Source organism: Phoxinus phoxinus, assembly GCF_949152265.1.
Source record: "Phoxinus phoxinus genome assembly, chromosome: 4".
Lineage (NCBI taxonomy): Eukaryota > Metazoa > Chordata > Actinopteri > Cypriniformes > Leuciscidae > Phoxinus > Phoxinus phoxinus.
Genome location: NC_136879.1, coordinates 17,694,667 through 17,708,726, shown reverse-complemented (window position 1 = coordinate 17,708,726; position 14,060 = coordinate 17,694,667). Strand labels below are relative to the sequence as shown.

The window sequence follows — 14,060 nt, the reverse complement described above, 5'->3', positions numbered from 1 at the left end:
TATCTTTTATTGTATTTGTCATTTTTATTTGTAAGTTGCGTCCTTGTTCATAGTTTTAATAAGAAAGATAGTAAAAAGAAAAGATTATGGTCGGATCGCCCACCTCTACTTTGGCCTAAATGCTCAGTCATTCTTTTTTCTTTTCAGGCTATTTATTTATTTATTTTAAATAGGATAATTAGTGTGTCTGTACTGCTTAGTGACTCGCAAAATAGTCTTAAAAGCCAACATGAAAAAGAATCGTGATGAGATCGTGGATCTTGATCCTGTCTGGTTATGTTTTTTTGGTGAAATTTTGCCATATCCACTCCTAGTATGATTTGAACTTACCCTCAGGCTAGACAGTTTTTGCTACTTGCTAATAAAATGAGGGTTCCTTTATCGCCATGTTAATGTAAAATGCATTGCACTGAAACATCTCAGCTATAGTTGTAGGGGGGAAATGACACTTGATTTTCTATTGGCTAGAGTCGTCAAATTTATTGTCGTCAGATTCTCTCTTTTTCATTCTCTCTTTGCATTTTCTCACTATGTTTGTTGAAGAGAAGAGCGTGTGAAATATTGTGAAGCTGACTTTGTTGTCAGTTTGAAGCATATGCATATTGTGTTTGTTTGAGAAATCTGTCTAGTTTTGTACTGAGCGTTATACACCCAGAATTCACCAGTGTTGGTTAAAAGCTCCTTTAAAACTAGTTTCTCAAACTACAGACCTTAGTCAGGGAAGATAAACTGTAAAGGATAGTTGTACGGTCTGTCCAGTAGATTGTAATATTTGTAATTTTTGCTGTTGATCATTCGGCTGACAAAACTTTGAAGATATATAATTTAAAAAAAAAGTGTTGTGAAATATGGTATTTAGTCTATTTACCCTGAGTAATTTAGTTTGACATGTTTCTTCAGTGTTAATATGGTCAATGTACAAACTGAATCTGTGGTGTGAGTGCTGGGAGGCTTCACTGGTGAGAGGAAAGCGGAGAAATGAGAGCGGGCTGAATCAGCAGCGAGTCGCTCTCTGAGGACAACGGTTGTCATGACTGCTATTGTTCTGATGTCATACTTTATAGATGTTCTTGTTCAAATAATGTCGCCTCGAGCCCTTTCTCCCAGTGCTACTTTACAATGCTCTTTTCTCAAAAAGAAAAGGATGAAAGACTAATGCTATGTTTGTTTCAAAAGTATAAATCTGGGTTGTGTTTTTGACAAGAGTGTGACTGCCATCTAGTGTTGGCTCAGGGACAATGCTTTGGATTGAATTTTCTGTGAGTACATCAATGTGAAACGTAAATATGTCTTGTCCAAATGAAAATCTCTCTCTCTCTCTCTCTCTCTCTCTCTCTCTCTCTCTCTCTCTCTCTCTCTCTCTCTCTCTCTCTCTCTCTCTCTCTCTCTCTCTCTCTCTCTCTCTCGATATGTTTGTGTGACTGACTGCTGAAATAATTGAATTGTTATTCAAAGTTCGATGGCGTTTCCTTCTGTCTGCAGTCATCGGTTGGAGGTTCGAGCTCAGGTGGCCCAGGCATTCCTGTTGAAGTTCCAGCTGTCCACCGCTGAGATGACAACGTTACGCTCCGCACGAGATGGACCCATCACAGAGGTGACCTCATGTTATCTACTTGAAACTGCTTGTCAAATTTATTTTCTAAAAGCCGTTGTAAATTGCTCAACAAACACACACCTGTGACCACATTACATTAGTGTTACTGCGCAACTGCCGTTTGTGATTCTGAGTAAAGCGATGTGAATGAACCGCGAGGCGGTGGTTATAGTGAATACAACCCCTTCAGGCTGATTCAAGACCCCGGTGTTGTATTCGCTATAACAACCGCCTTGCTATACATTATCCATTACATATTTTTTGTTGCTGGTGTTTATTTTATGAATAAAATAAATATTACAATTTATATTTTATAAGAAGTAACTGTTTTTTTTATTTTTAAGTAACTCCGCTCCGCGTCGTAGCTAACAACGCCCCTTTAGCTGTTTTAAATCCACTGTAAAACACGGCTTCGTAGAGCTCATTGCTTTATTGAATGCCTTTTGAACCGCAAGATGGCAGATTGGGGGTAATGCATTACAAGTAATGTGAGTTTTGTAATCGGATTACTTTTTTAAAGTAACTAGTATAGTAACGCAGACAAAATATCCAAGTTCCTTTTTCAAGTAAGTTGCTTTGTTTTCTCATGTATTGACTGACAGCTCTCCAGTCGTTGAGAGAAACCGTGAGTAAGTGCAGAGGCGTTGCGTGCGCTGTTTGTGAACATGATGATTATTGTAGATCTATTCTAGACTAATGCGAACATGCATTTACTCATCTCACTTGCACAAAAACAATTTCAGGATTCCTCACAATGGATAAAAACATGCAAACTCAGAATATCACTCAAACCTGCAATAATTCAATGTTAAATAACACAGATGTACTTTATTTAATCTCACTTTGTTAACCAATGTCTCTGCTGCTGACCTTTGACAATCCAATTCAACCATACGAATAAACAAAAATGACTAGATAAACATCACATTTGTGTTTCATGTTTTAGTTTAGTTATTTAGTTTTAGTTATTGCTAAAGTAAGTAAGAACACTTTCTTCTCCTGTCTTATTCTTCTGGAATCCAGAACAGCAGCTGAGGGTTTGCTTGAGCGGCGCCCTCTACTGGACAGATGTGAATGTGCAATTCCTTCAGCCTGAGGCTTATTCAGCTCACTTTTAGTGTGGAGGGGCCTTTTGATGTTGTTTATTATTTAATTTTTATTTTTAAAAAACTCACTTTGTTATTAAGGTGAGAAAAAGTAATGGAAAAGTAACGTGTAACATTACTTTCCATAAAACTAAGTAACACTTTTTAGGGAGTAATGCATTACATTTTAAAATACTTTTGAATGCATTACTTTTGCACTGACTGTGAATGTAATAATTATAATAATGAAGCTAATGCATTTAATTTATTTAGTTTTTTTTTTAACATCCCATTTAAAAAAAACTAAATAAAAACATGCAGATGAAATCTCCTAGAAGTGAGCTGGTAGGGAAAGTCGACAAGTTTCTCAACTCAATCTTCCACTTTTTCTCAACTAAAATGTTACACGATCTTCTCAGATGAAACTCTTAAGAAACCATGTCTCGCAGACTAATTGAAAAATAAATGTAGACCGAATAGTGTAGTGAACTCTGTCTTTACTGTGCAGGACTTCTTCAGAGCTCTGAACCATGTGAAGAACATCCATGAAGACGTGAAGGTCCTATTGAGGACCAACCAGCAAACAGCGGGGTGAGAGACTGTAGAATAAAACAGACGTGGACACATTTTTTTTTTTAAAAGACCTTGAAAACTTTTTCCGTGTAGATGTTCAGTGATATCTGTGCTTTAACTGCAGGCTGGAGATCATGGAGCAGATGGCGGTGTTACAGGAGACGGCATATGAGCAGCTCTATCGCTGGGCTCAGAGTGAGTGACACACACACACACACACACACGTTTCTGGAATATAAGCACATCTGCTACTGCCAGAGAATTTGGAACAGAAAATTGACTCATTGCATATAGAACGACTTAATCCGCTCCTGTTTTACATTCATAACTTGGTACTATATTATAGTTGCGTGATATACCATAAAGTGATTTATGTGTCTTAGTGTTCTAGGAGGCCTCATAGATGTGTGTGTGTGTCTGTCTGTAGATGAGTGCAGAGGGTTGACTCAGGAGTCATGTGATGTTTCTCCCGTGTTGAGTCAGGCTATGGAGTCTCTCCAGGATCGGCCTGTTCTTTATAAGTGAGTTCTTCTGTCGCTCGCACACACACTTCAACACAGTCATCTAGCGCTGTAGAGCACAACAATGCACATGCCTTTCAGCAGTGGTGTTTTACACACACACGGTTTCTCTGTAGGCTTTTTAAAACATTGTTCAATAAAGTGTTCAAAGGCTTGGGTTCAAGCCGGCCAGCTCCGAGGGAGAATCACGACTTCACAAATATTGATCTGAAGCAGTATAGTATGTGAAATTGGATAGAAGATGAAAGGACAAGGTTGTCTGTTTAAGTTGTTTGGGATTTGTTCAAATATAGAAGTAGAAGTGTAGAGAGGCCAACTCGGTGACATTGCCCTGTCGAGCCAGTCAAAATAAAATAGGAATCTCATAACTTTTTTTAATCTTTCAAAGTCACATTTTAATTAAAAATTTTGAACAAATTTATTTTAGTTTAGTTTAGTTTATTAAGGTAAAAACTGTAATATTGTGAAATATTATTACAATTTCAAATAACTGTTTTCTATTTGAATATATTGTTAAATTTAATTTATTCCTGTGATCAAAGCTGAATTGTCAGCATCATTACGCCAGTCTTCAGTGTCACATGATCCTTCATTCTAATATGCCAATTTGCTGCTCAAGAAACATTTCTTATTATTAACAATATTGAAAACTGTTGTGCTGCTTCATATTTTTGTTCAAGCCCTTTCAGGATTATTTGATAAACATAGTTTAAACCAACAGCATGTATTTAAAATAGAATTTTAATCTAGAATTTTGTCACTTCTGATCATTTTAATGTGTCCTTGCTGGATTTTTTTTTTATTCATTTCTTAAAAAAAATTTTTTACTGAACCTGACATATCTTACTAAATCTGAACTTTACATAATATACAATATTAACCATTTATTAACCATTTAAAAACTAAATATACTGTACAAAAATATATTGGGGGCAAATTTGCTATGAATTAAACTTGTTTTAAAATAGTTATTAATGTCAACATATTAATTAATATAACATTTTATACATTAATTTATTCAAAACTCGCAAATTTGATATATATATATATAATAAAAGTGATGTATTTGCCTAACTATGGGACAGAGTGTCTTTTAAAGCTGGGACAGAGAGTGTGACTCTTCTTATGCAATGACTATCTTTGTCCTTTGGTGTGACGTTTTGTCCTATGGTGTGACAAACATAAAACAACAGAAAAATATACTTATTTTAAAATATCTATTTTTTAAAAGAGTCAAGTTTGGCATTAGGAGAGTTACAATAATATCTCCTCTTAGATAGGTACAATTTCAAACAGTTGTGTAAGGTTGGCGAAAAAGTTTTATTGACATTCGTAGGGAAAAGTTGATCAAGTTCATCTATTCGTGGTAAAAATGATTAGAATTAGTACTTTCATGTAAAATAAATGTCACTTTAAGAAAATAATGTTGTAATAATGTGAACAATTCTCTCAAGTTTTTTTTTAAATGTCATTTAATATAATTTCTTAGTATTTTTTAAATGTCACACCATAGGACACATTTAAAGTACTGTTGAGTGAAAACGTGAAAAAAATATGTTAAGTCATTGACAAAATGAGCGACCTCTACTATTTTCTGAAACTGCAGTTCCCTTTCGTCCTGGGAACTCCGACGTGTCGTCGGGGGAGTTCCCTGACGAATTGGGATCACGCTAGGGAGACCATTTGCCTACGAGAGAATTAAAACGAGCCAATGAAAATTGGCATGCAGGAATGCATTCCGCAGCCCGCCTACCAGCGCGGGTATGAAAGGCGGAAGCAACGCATGCATAGTGCTTTTAGCTTCGGAGCCGACCGGTTGTGTCCTCTCTGAGTGAATGAGTTTTAAGATTGTATCTTGCGCTCAACGAGTCTGCTGTTTCGGGACGGGATCTCTCTGTGTTGGTGAGACGGCGTTTCAGCGACCGCGCGGTTCCTGTCTGCCGGCTGCGTCTACACGCTGTTAATTCAAAAGCTGTTCTCACAGCTGGTAAACGGTTGAGTGCGCACAGCGGGCTTGCAGTTTTCCCCGCTGTGTTGCCGCGTTGGGTCCCTGTGTGCTTCAGCACAATTGAGAGAGTACTTTCTTCCTGAAAGAGCAACACGAGTGGAGATCGCGTCCTTTTCAGGATGACGTTTCACTCGTGTGTTTCTGGATGCGATTGTTTCCTGTCCTCATTTGACGGCCACGTTCACTGTTTCACATGCCTAATCAGTGTGTTGAAACTGCGTTCGTGGGTGGTTCATGTTCTCTCATGAGTGCATGACCACGTCGGCACGTTGTTCGTCTCCCCTTTCACGTAAAGGCTTGAGCCGCTCAGCGTGCCGTGTGCCGTCGAGCGCCGGCTGACAGCGCGGGTTGTCACGGCAACCCAGCGCGCGTCATTCGGCGCTCTAGATGCGCGGTCGAGACTCGTGTGCCTCTACGAGGTTGAGTCCCTTTTGCTTATTTCCCAATCTAGTTCCTTTTCTAAAAAGGGGAGGACTACTTTGGCTTGTGAGCATTTGGTGATTACAGGGGGTTACAGTGCGGTATGTCTCGTCAGGTGAAAGACCCTCACGAGCTTCCCACTCCTCTAGCGCATCGCAAACATGCTGAGACTGTGTTCGTGGGTGGTTTATGCTTTCTTATGAGAGCATGACCACGTCGGCACGTTGTTCGCCTTGCCTGAAGGCTTGAGCGCCCAGCGTGCCGTGTGTCATCGAAATGATGGCCACGTTCACTGTCTTGCATGCCTGGGACGGCCACGATCACTGTTTCACATGCCTAATCAGTGTGTTGAGACTGCGTTCGTGGGTGGTTCATGTTCTCTCATGAGTGCATGACCACGTCGGCACGTTGTTCGTCTCCCCTTTCACGTAAAGGCTTGAGCCGCTCAGCGTGCCGTGTGCCGTCGAGGCTTTCGGATGGGATTCTGGTCCTTCTCATGGGGGACCAAGCATTTCATTCGGGGCTCCAGGGGAGGACAGATGTCGATCGCTACATCGGAGAGAGGGCTGTTATACTCTGAAAATGATGCTGCGTTCCTACTATAAAAGTATGTTCTCATGCTGAAGATTCAGACTTGACAGCTACACTTTCCTGGGCTATTCTAAAGTGTCTGGGTGAGTGTGAAAAATGTTGGCAGTATGGAAGCATTTTGGTGCCAATATGGCAAGCCAAACATGCCTAAATCTGCAGAAGTTTTTCCTCTCTCACTACCCCTGCACATTCAGTGCACGTGGGTAGTTCTGACTCGGGGTGGAGCTGCGCTTGTGACTGACCGTGATTAGTCACAGTGCTGGCCCTCGGGCAGACGATGTCCACACTGGTGGTCCAGAAGCGCCTTTAAACCAGCCCGCTCGGGGTTTGTTTCCCCTCAGCAAGAGGATGGGAAACGACCCTGAGAGGAGCGACCCAGAGTATGTGATATCTGCTCTTCGGGAGTGTGTGTTATCACCACTCCTTCCCCCGGGGGAGGGCCGGGTGGAGAATTTCGTTTCTGTTTCGCCGCTGGTCATCCAGTCAGCGGTACCCAAATTTTGAGCAGTTCACTTCCTCTGAGTCACTCACGGGCCCCAGCGCTTAGATGACAGTGAGGGCTACGGCCTTGTCACTCTCGTCTCTCGCTGGGCGACGAGGCGGAAACCAGGACTCGAGGCCCCCGGGCCTCGCTCCTCGTTTCCCCTCACGGTCGAGACTGGCAGTAAAATAAGACCTGTCTCCTCCGTCCGAGAGGGTCAGAATGGCAGTGTGCGCCGCCCCGAACGGCGACACTCCCGCTCCCCTCTCCCCAGCTCGCGGATAGCAGTGACGCAGCCTCGGCTACGTCGCTCCGGTCTGCAGCTGGGCCTGGAGGCGCAGAGACCAGGACACGAGGAGTCAGGGCCTCGTTCCTCGTCTCTCCCCCTCCCTTCGCCACCGGGCAGCCCGCAGCAGAACGCCCACGGGCCTTCTCTGCCGTCTGCCCCCCGGTGGAAGCGGGTTGGTGTCGAGTTTGACGCCCAGACCCCGCTCTTGGTCGCTACAACGCCACCAGAGCCGGGTCCCTGTCTTCCACCTCGCTGCCCCTCCGTGGGTACGCCGGTGGTTCGGTTGGGCACGTTGGGGCGGTCTCTAGAAGCCTGGCTAGCGCTTCTGTGTCAGTCCCAATGGCTCATCCGCACCATCCGGTTCGGCTATGCAATTCAGTTTGCACGCCGGCCTCCCAAGTTCAGCGGCATCCACTCACCCGTGTGCAGTCAGTGGATGCCCCTGTTTTGCGGAAAGAGATCGACGTCCTGCTGGCGAAGGACGTGGTCGAGCCGGTCCCTCCTGCCGAGATGAGGTCTGGGTTTGCCCCTACTTCATTGTACCCAAGAAAAGCGGTGGGTTATGGCCAATCCTGGACCTGCGAGTTTTGAATCGGGCCCTGCACAAACTCCCGTTCAAAATACTCTCGCAGAAGCGCATTTTCGAATGCATCCGTCCCCAGGATTGGTTTGCAGCGATCGACCTGAAGGATGCGTACTTTCATGTCTCGATTCTTCCTCGACTCAGACCGGTTCTACGGTTTGCTTTCGAGGGCCGAGCGTGTCAGTACAAGGTCCTACCCTTTGGGCTGGCCCTGTCGCCCCGCGTCTTCACGAAAGTCGCGGAGGTGGCCATGGTTCCCATGAGAGAACTAGGCGTTCGCTATGCGATCACAGGGACATGGTGCTTCGGCACTTCAGCCGGTTGGGGCTTCAGGTCAACTGGGACAAGAGCAAACTCTGCCCCGTGCAGAGGATCTCTTGTCTCGGTATGGAGCTGGACTCGGTCACTCGGACTGCGCGCCTCACGGAGGAACGCGTCCAGTCAGTGCTCACCTGCCTCAGGTCCTTTCGAGGCAGGACAGCGGTTTCACTGAAACAATTTCAGAGGCTCCTGGGGCATATGGCAGCCGCAGCCGCAGTAACGCCGCTCGGCCTGTTACATATGAGACCGCTTCAGCGCTGACGTCACGATCGAGTCCCGAGGTGGGCGTGGCACAGCGGCACGTTCCGGGTCAAAGTGACCCCGCACTGCCGCCAAACCTTCTCCCCATGGTTAGATCCTGCGTTTCTTCGGGCCGGAGTGCCCTTAGTCCAGGTGTCAAGGCATACTGTGGTTTTCACAGATGCTTCAGCCATGGGGTGGGGCGCCACGTACAAGGGCATGCAGTCTCGGGTCTGTGGACGGGACCCCAGCTGCATTGGCACATCAACTGCCTAGAGTTGCAAGCAGTACGCCTAGCCTTGTGTCGCCTCAAGGGGTTTCTCAGACACAAGCACGTACTGGTCCGTACGGACAGCACTGCGACCGTTGCGTACATCAACCATCCCGGTGGTCTACGCTCCCGTCGTATGTTGCGACTCGCCTCCCACCTCCTCCTATGGAGTCAGAAGCATCTGAGGTCGCTTCGTGCCGTTCATGTTCCAGGGGCGCTCAACCGTGTGGCAGACGAGCTTCACGGCAGCCTCCCCTGCCAGGAGAATGGCGACTCCATCCCCAGGCGGTCCAGCTGATTTGGAGTGTCTTCGGAGCCGCACAGGTAGACCTGTTTGCCTCTCCAGACACGACCCATTGCCAGTGGTTTTACTCCCTGACCGAGGGGACCCTCGGCACGGACGCCCTGGCACTCAGCTGGCCCTGGGTCCGGCGCAAGTATGCGTTTCCCCCAGTGAGCCGCCTTGCACAGACTCTGTGCAAGGTCAGGGAGGACGAGGAGCAGGTCCTTCTAGTGGTGCCTTATTGGCCCACCAGGACTGGTTCACGGAACTCATGCTCCTCGCGACAGCCCTCCCTTAGCCGATTCCTCTGAGGAAGGACCTCCTCTCTCAGAGACGGGGCACTCTATGGCACCCGCGTCCAGACCTCTGGAAACTCCATGTCTGGTCCCTGGACGGGACGCGGAGGTTTTAGGTGGTCTGCCACAGGCAGTGGTAGACACCATCACTTCCGCTAGAGCCCCCTCTACGAGGCGCCTCTATGCGTTGAAGTGGAACCTGTTCGTCGCTTGGTGTTCCTCCCGTCAGGAGGACCCCCGAACTTGCCCGATCGGAGTCGTGCTTTCCTTCCTGCAAGATGGGTTGGAGCGAAGGCTGTCTCCCTCCACCCTCAAAGTGTATGTTGCTGCAGTAGCCGCAGATCACGATGCAGTAGAGGGTAAATCTTTGGGGAAGCACGACCTGATCTTCAGATTCCTTAAGGGTGCTAGGAGGTTAAATCCACCTCGCGTTTTGCACCCTGTACCCTCTTGGGACCTAGCTCTGGTGTAAGTACAGAGCCTCAAAGTCCTCCTTTGAGCCCTTGTCAACAGTTGAGTTTAATATCCTGTCCAATAAGACAGTGCTCCTGTTGGCATTGGCCTCTTTCAAGAGGGTCGGGGATCTGCAAGCTTTTTCGGACGACGAATCGTGCCTAGAGTTCGGGCCGGGCCTTCTCACGTGGTATTGAGACCCCGGCTTGGATATGTGCCCAAGGTTCCTACCACCCCCTTCGCGGATCGGGTAGTGAACCTGCAAGCGCTGCCCCAGGAGGAGGCAGACCCAGCCCTAGCTTTTCTTTGTCCCGTCCGCGCCCTGCGGGTTTATGTGGACAGAACGCAAAGCTTAGGACCTCAGATCAGCTCTTTGTTTGTTATGGAGGCCAGCAGAAGGGGAAGGCTGTCTCCAAGCAGAGGTTGGCTCACTGGTTAGTGGATGCTATCACCCGAGCGTATGAGTCTCTGGGTGAGCCTTGTCCTCCCAGGTTGCGTGCTCACTCCACTAGAGGTGTTGCCGCTTCCTGGGCTTTGGCTCAAGGCGCCTCGCTGACAGACATCTGTAGAGCTGCAGGCTGGGCGACACCTAACACGTTCGCTAGGTTTTATAGTCTGCGTGTGGAACCTGTTTCCTCCCGAGTGCTCGCTACGACCAGTGGTGCAAGGGAATAGGTTGTGTCGGCTTGCTACGCCACCCTGCGCTTCGGCCAGGTACGTGCGTTTTTTGCTCCGTTGGCGCCCAACGTCGGTGAGCCTCGTGAGTTCCTCCATCACCCCTCCGGTGCCTGGCGTAGCGGACCGCCAGCGCCAGGTCTGCTACCTCTAGTGGAGTTGCTAGTAGACTGGGTGTTCTCTAGTGGTCTCTACTGTGACCCATGATGCCACGTGCAGTTCAGCCGTGTCTTCCCCTTGACAGACTCTTTCTGTCGTCCCTGTTGAGTTCGCTCCCACTTCCTCGGATGGGACCACCTCAGGGACTGCCATATGTTTCACTATCCCACTGGGCTAGTACATATGTGTATTCCAGGCCTTCCTCAGGCAGGCTGGGGCTTCCGCAGCGTTCCCTTCCCCTTTTTTTGGGGGTTAGGGCACGTTTTCCCAGTGTTATCCAATATCCACTGAGCGGGTCTTGTGGAACAGCAGTGTGATTCCTAGCTAGCTCCCGCAACTTATTCAAGAAACTGCTGCAGGGTAGCTTAGCTGGGCGCTGGAAGGGGCCAGCACCATGGCGTTTTATTAGGGATCCCAATTCGTCAGGGAACTCCCCCGACGACACGTCGGAGTTCCCAGGACGAAAGGGAACGTCTCGGTTACGTATGTAACCCTCGTTCCCTGAGTACAGGGAACGGAGACGTGTCGTCCCTTCGCCATGTTGTTGTACCTTCGCGGAGGACTGGACACCGTTCGGCTCCTCAGCGAAAAGCACTATGCATGCGTTGCTTCCGCCTTTCATACCCGCGCTGGTAGGCGGGCTGCGGAATGCATTCCTGCATGCCAATTTTCATTGGCTCGTTTTAATTCTCTCGTAGGCAAATGGTCTCCCTAGCGTGATCCCAATTCGTCAGGGAACTCCCCCGACGACACGTCTCCGTTCCCTGTACTCAGGGAACGAGGGTTACATACGTAACCGAGACGTTTTCATACTCCATAAATATATGTATTTTTTCTTAAAAAGTTGTTTTCAAAAAAAAGTACTTTTTCTTGGCCATTTGTCAACTACCCACATGCGATTATGTAAGATTTAGTATGGATATACTGTAATCCGAACAGTGGTTGCCCATACCTGTGAGCAACAGGGAAATCCAGACTGCAATTCCATCATATACCACATGGTGTCAGTCTCTCACATCCTTATGGAAGCAGTTTCCTGTGTTTACTGTACCTTCCTCCAACTGTCAGTACATTATCAATGTTCAGACTTCCGTTAAAGAAAACAACCGTCGAGATTGATTAGTGTGTTTGAGTTCATGAGCCATATCAATACAATACAACAGCTTGGTTTGCATGAATGAACGCAGCCAGAAAAATGAAATATTTCTACAGTGTAAATAAACTCTCCTCAGAATGTTTTGTTTTCAGTTTGAATTACATAACATATTTTTGGTAAAGCCCACACAGGTTCAAGATATTGTTCATACTCTTACCATTACTCATACTTAGGGCTAGTCATTTGAGAAAACTCCTTACCGTAAGTGCCAAACGTCAGCGCGTCCCACACCAATTGTGCTACGACAATGAATGAAACCTCATATTTCGTATAGAAGAGGTACATTAGACACATAATCAACCAGAACCATATCTAGAGATCACAGAGAAGGACTTATGGGTGCGTTTTTCTTTACTTGGGCCACTAAGCAACCACCCAGAACACGCTATCAACAACTCATATCACCATGACAACCAGCAAAAACAGTCTACTGTCATTTTGACTATTTCTGAGCTCAGGTTCCCAAACTTGTCAGCCAAACCCTTTTGGCTTAAACATTTACTTGAAGAACCGCTGAGATTTAACAACATATTCACATGTCCACGGTTATCTGATGTTAGTTAATGGGAATGAAAATGGCTCATATTGCTACGCATCACTTTGAGCTTCAGCAAGAGCCAATTAGATTCATTCTTGTGTTACGCATCACGTTTGAGCTTCTGCAAGAACCAATGAGGTTTGTTCGTAAGTTTCAAGCAAGTACAGTTGCGCTTCTATTTATGTTCGCTGATCAATGTTTATATGTGAATAAAAGCCTAAATTCAATCTGTTCATCATAGAAAAGCGAAAAGAGAATCTGTTCTCTACAGAAAATTTGGACTAAACCGTTCCTATCATTTGGTTTAGTTTTATGATTTCTTTATGAAGAGACAAGGACAAGTGGTGGTTGCATGGACTGTCAATGGAGGGCCAGACATCTCTCTGTTTGGAAGATGAACAAAAGTGGAAAGTTGATAACAATTTTTTCATTTTTGCGTTAACTAACCCTTTAAGAAAACTTGTTTCCATTGCGGTCTTTAATAATGCAAAAAAACACACTCCTAGCAATGGATTTAATGGCATGCTATTGCAGCACAAATACAACTTTACAATCAATTACCACAACATGAAATACTTTGCCAGTTAAATACATACATCAAAATTACATTACAAATTTATTAAGACATCCTACTGTATCTTTTTTCCTATAAAACTTCACAAACACAATTTGTTTAACACCTAATTTCCATAGGTAACTTATTCCGCTCCTGTACTGTGTATTCAAACGACCCATACATGTTCTTGCAACGACCCAGATAAAGATCCATAAGACTTTGTCTACTATTGTAACCATGTTTTACATTAACCCTTGAGAAATATGCATTAAAATAAACCAGGGCTCTATTGGTAATAATTATATGTACTATTTTTAGCTTCAGGTAAGCTTCTCTTCTTTCAATTGGCAACCAGTCAAGCTGTCGAAAAGGGTTATCATCCACATTAGTAAAACAGTTAATTCCTACTACTAATCTAATCCATTTATTTAGAGATTTTAATACTAGATAAATTAGACATCCAAGAATTACAGGCATACTTAAAATGGCATTGCACTAAGCCTGAATCAAGCTATTTTAAATATTCTTTATCCAAAAAAACTAACATATCTGGCTAGAAATTCAATCTTTGGATTGACCTTGCCTAAATCTTTCAAGGCCATGCTTGCACCACTTAAATTATTGTTAAAAACACAACCTAGATAATTTACTGAAGTTCTTTTTGATATTACACAGTCACCGACTTGACTACCATCTCAGAAACTTTATGCAATTTGAATAAAAAAAAGAAAAAGAGTATTCTGTTTTACTCAGAATCAGATTTATAGTAATAGAAGTTTGTTTTCAGACAGCCAATCTCCTCACCTAATTTCTTCTGTTCTACTAGTCCCCTTATCTGAAACCAAAAGAGCACAATCATCAGCATATACAAATAAATTACAATCACAAACAGCTTGCATATGATTTATATATATATAAAAACAAAAGAGGGCCAAATACACGACCCTGAGGGACTCATTATTTACAA

The 14,060-nt window shown here is 45.0% G+C and overlaps 1 protein-coding gene across 1 annotated transcript in view; it reads left to right on the top strand.

Annotated features, from left to right (window-relative positions):
• Nucleotides 1–14,060, top strand: part of cog6 (component of oligomeric golgi complex 6) — a 53,068-nt gene that overhangs the window by 12,839 nt on the left and 26,169 nt on the right. Inside the window, exons 5-8 of the mRNA XM_079611320.1 lie at nt 1,483–1,594; nt 3,188–3,270; nt 3,377–3,447; nt 3,680–3,773. Of these exons, the coding sequence (XP_079467446.1) occupies nt 1,483–1,594; nt 3,188–3,270; nt 3,377–3,447; nt 3,680–3,773 (360 nt within the window). The remainder of the gene's footprint in view (nt 1–1,482; nt 1,595–3,187; nt 3,271–3,376; nt 3,448–3,679; nt 3,774–14,060) is intronic.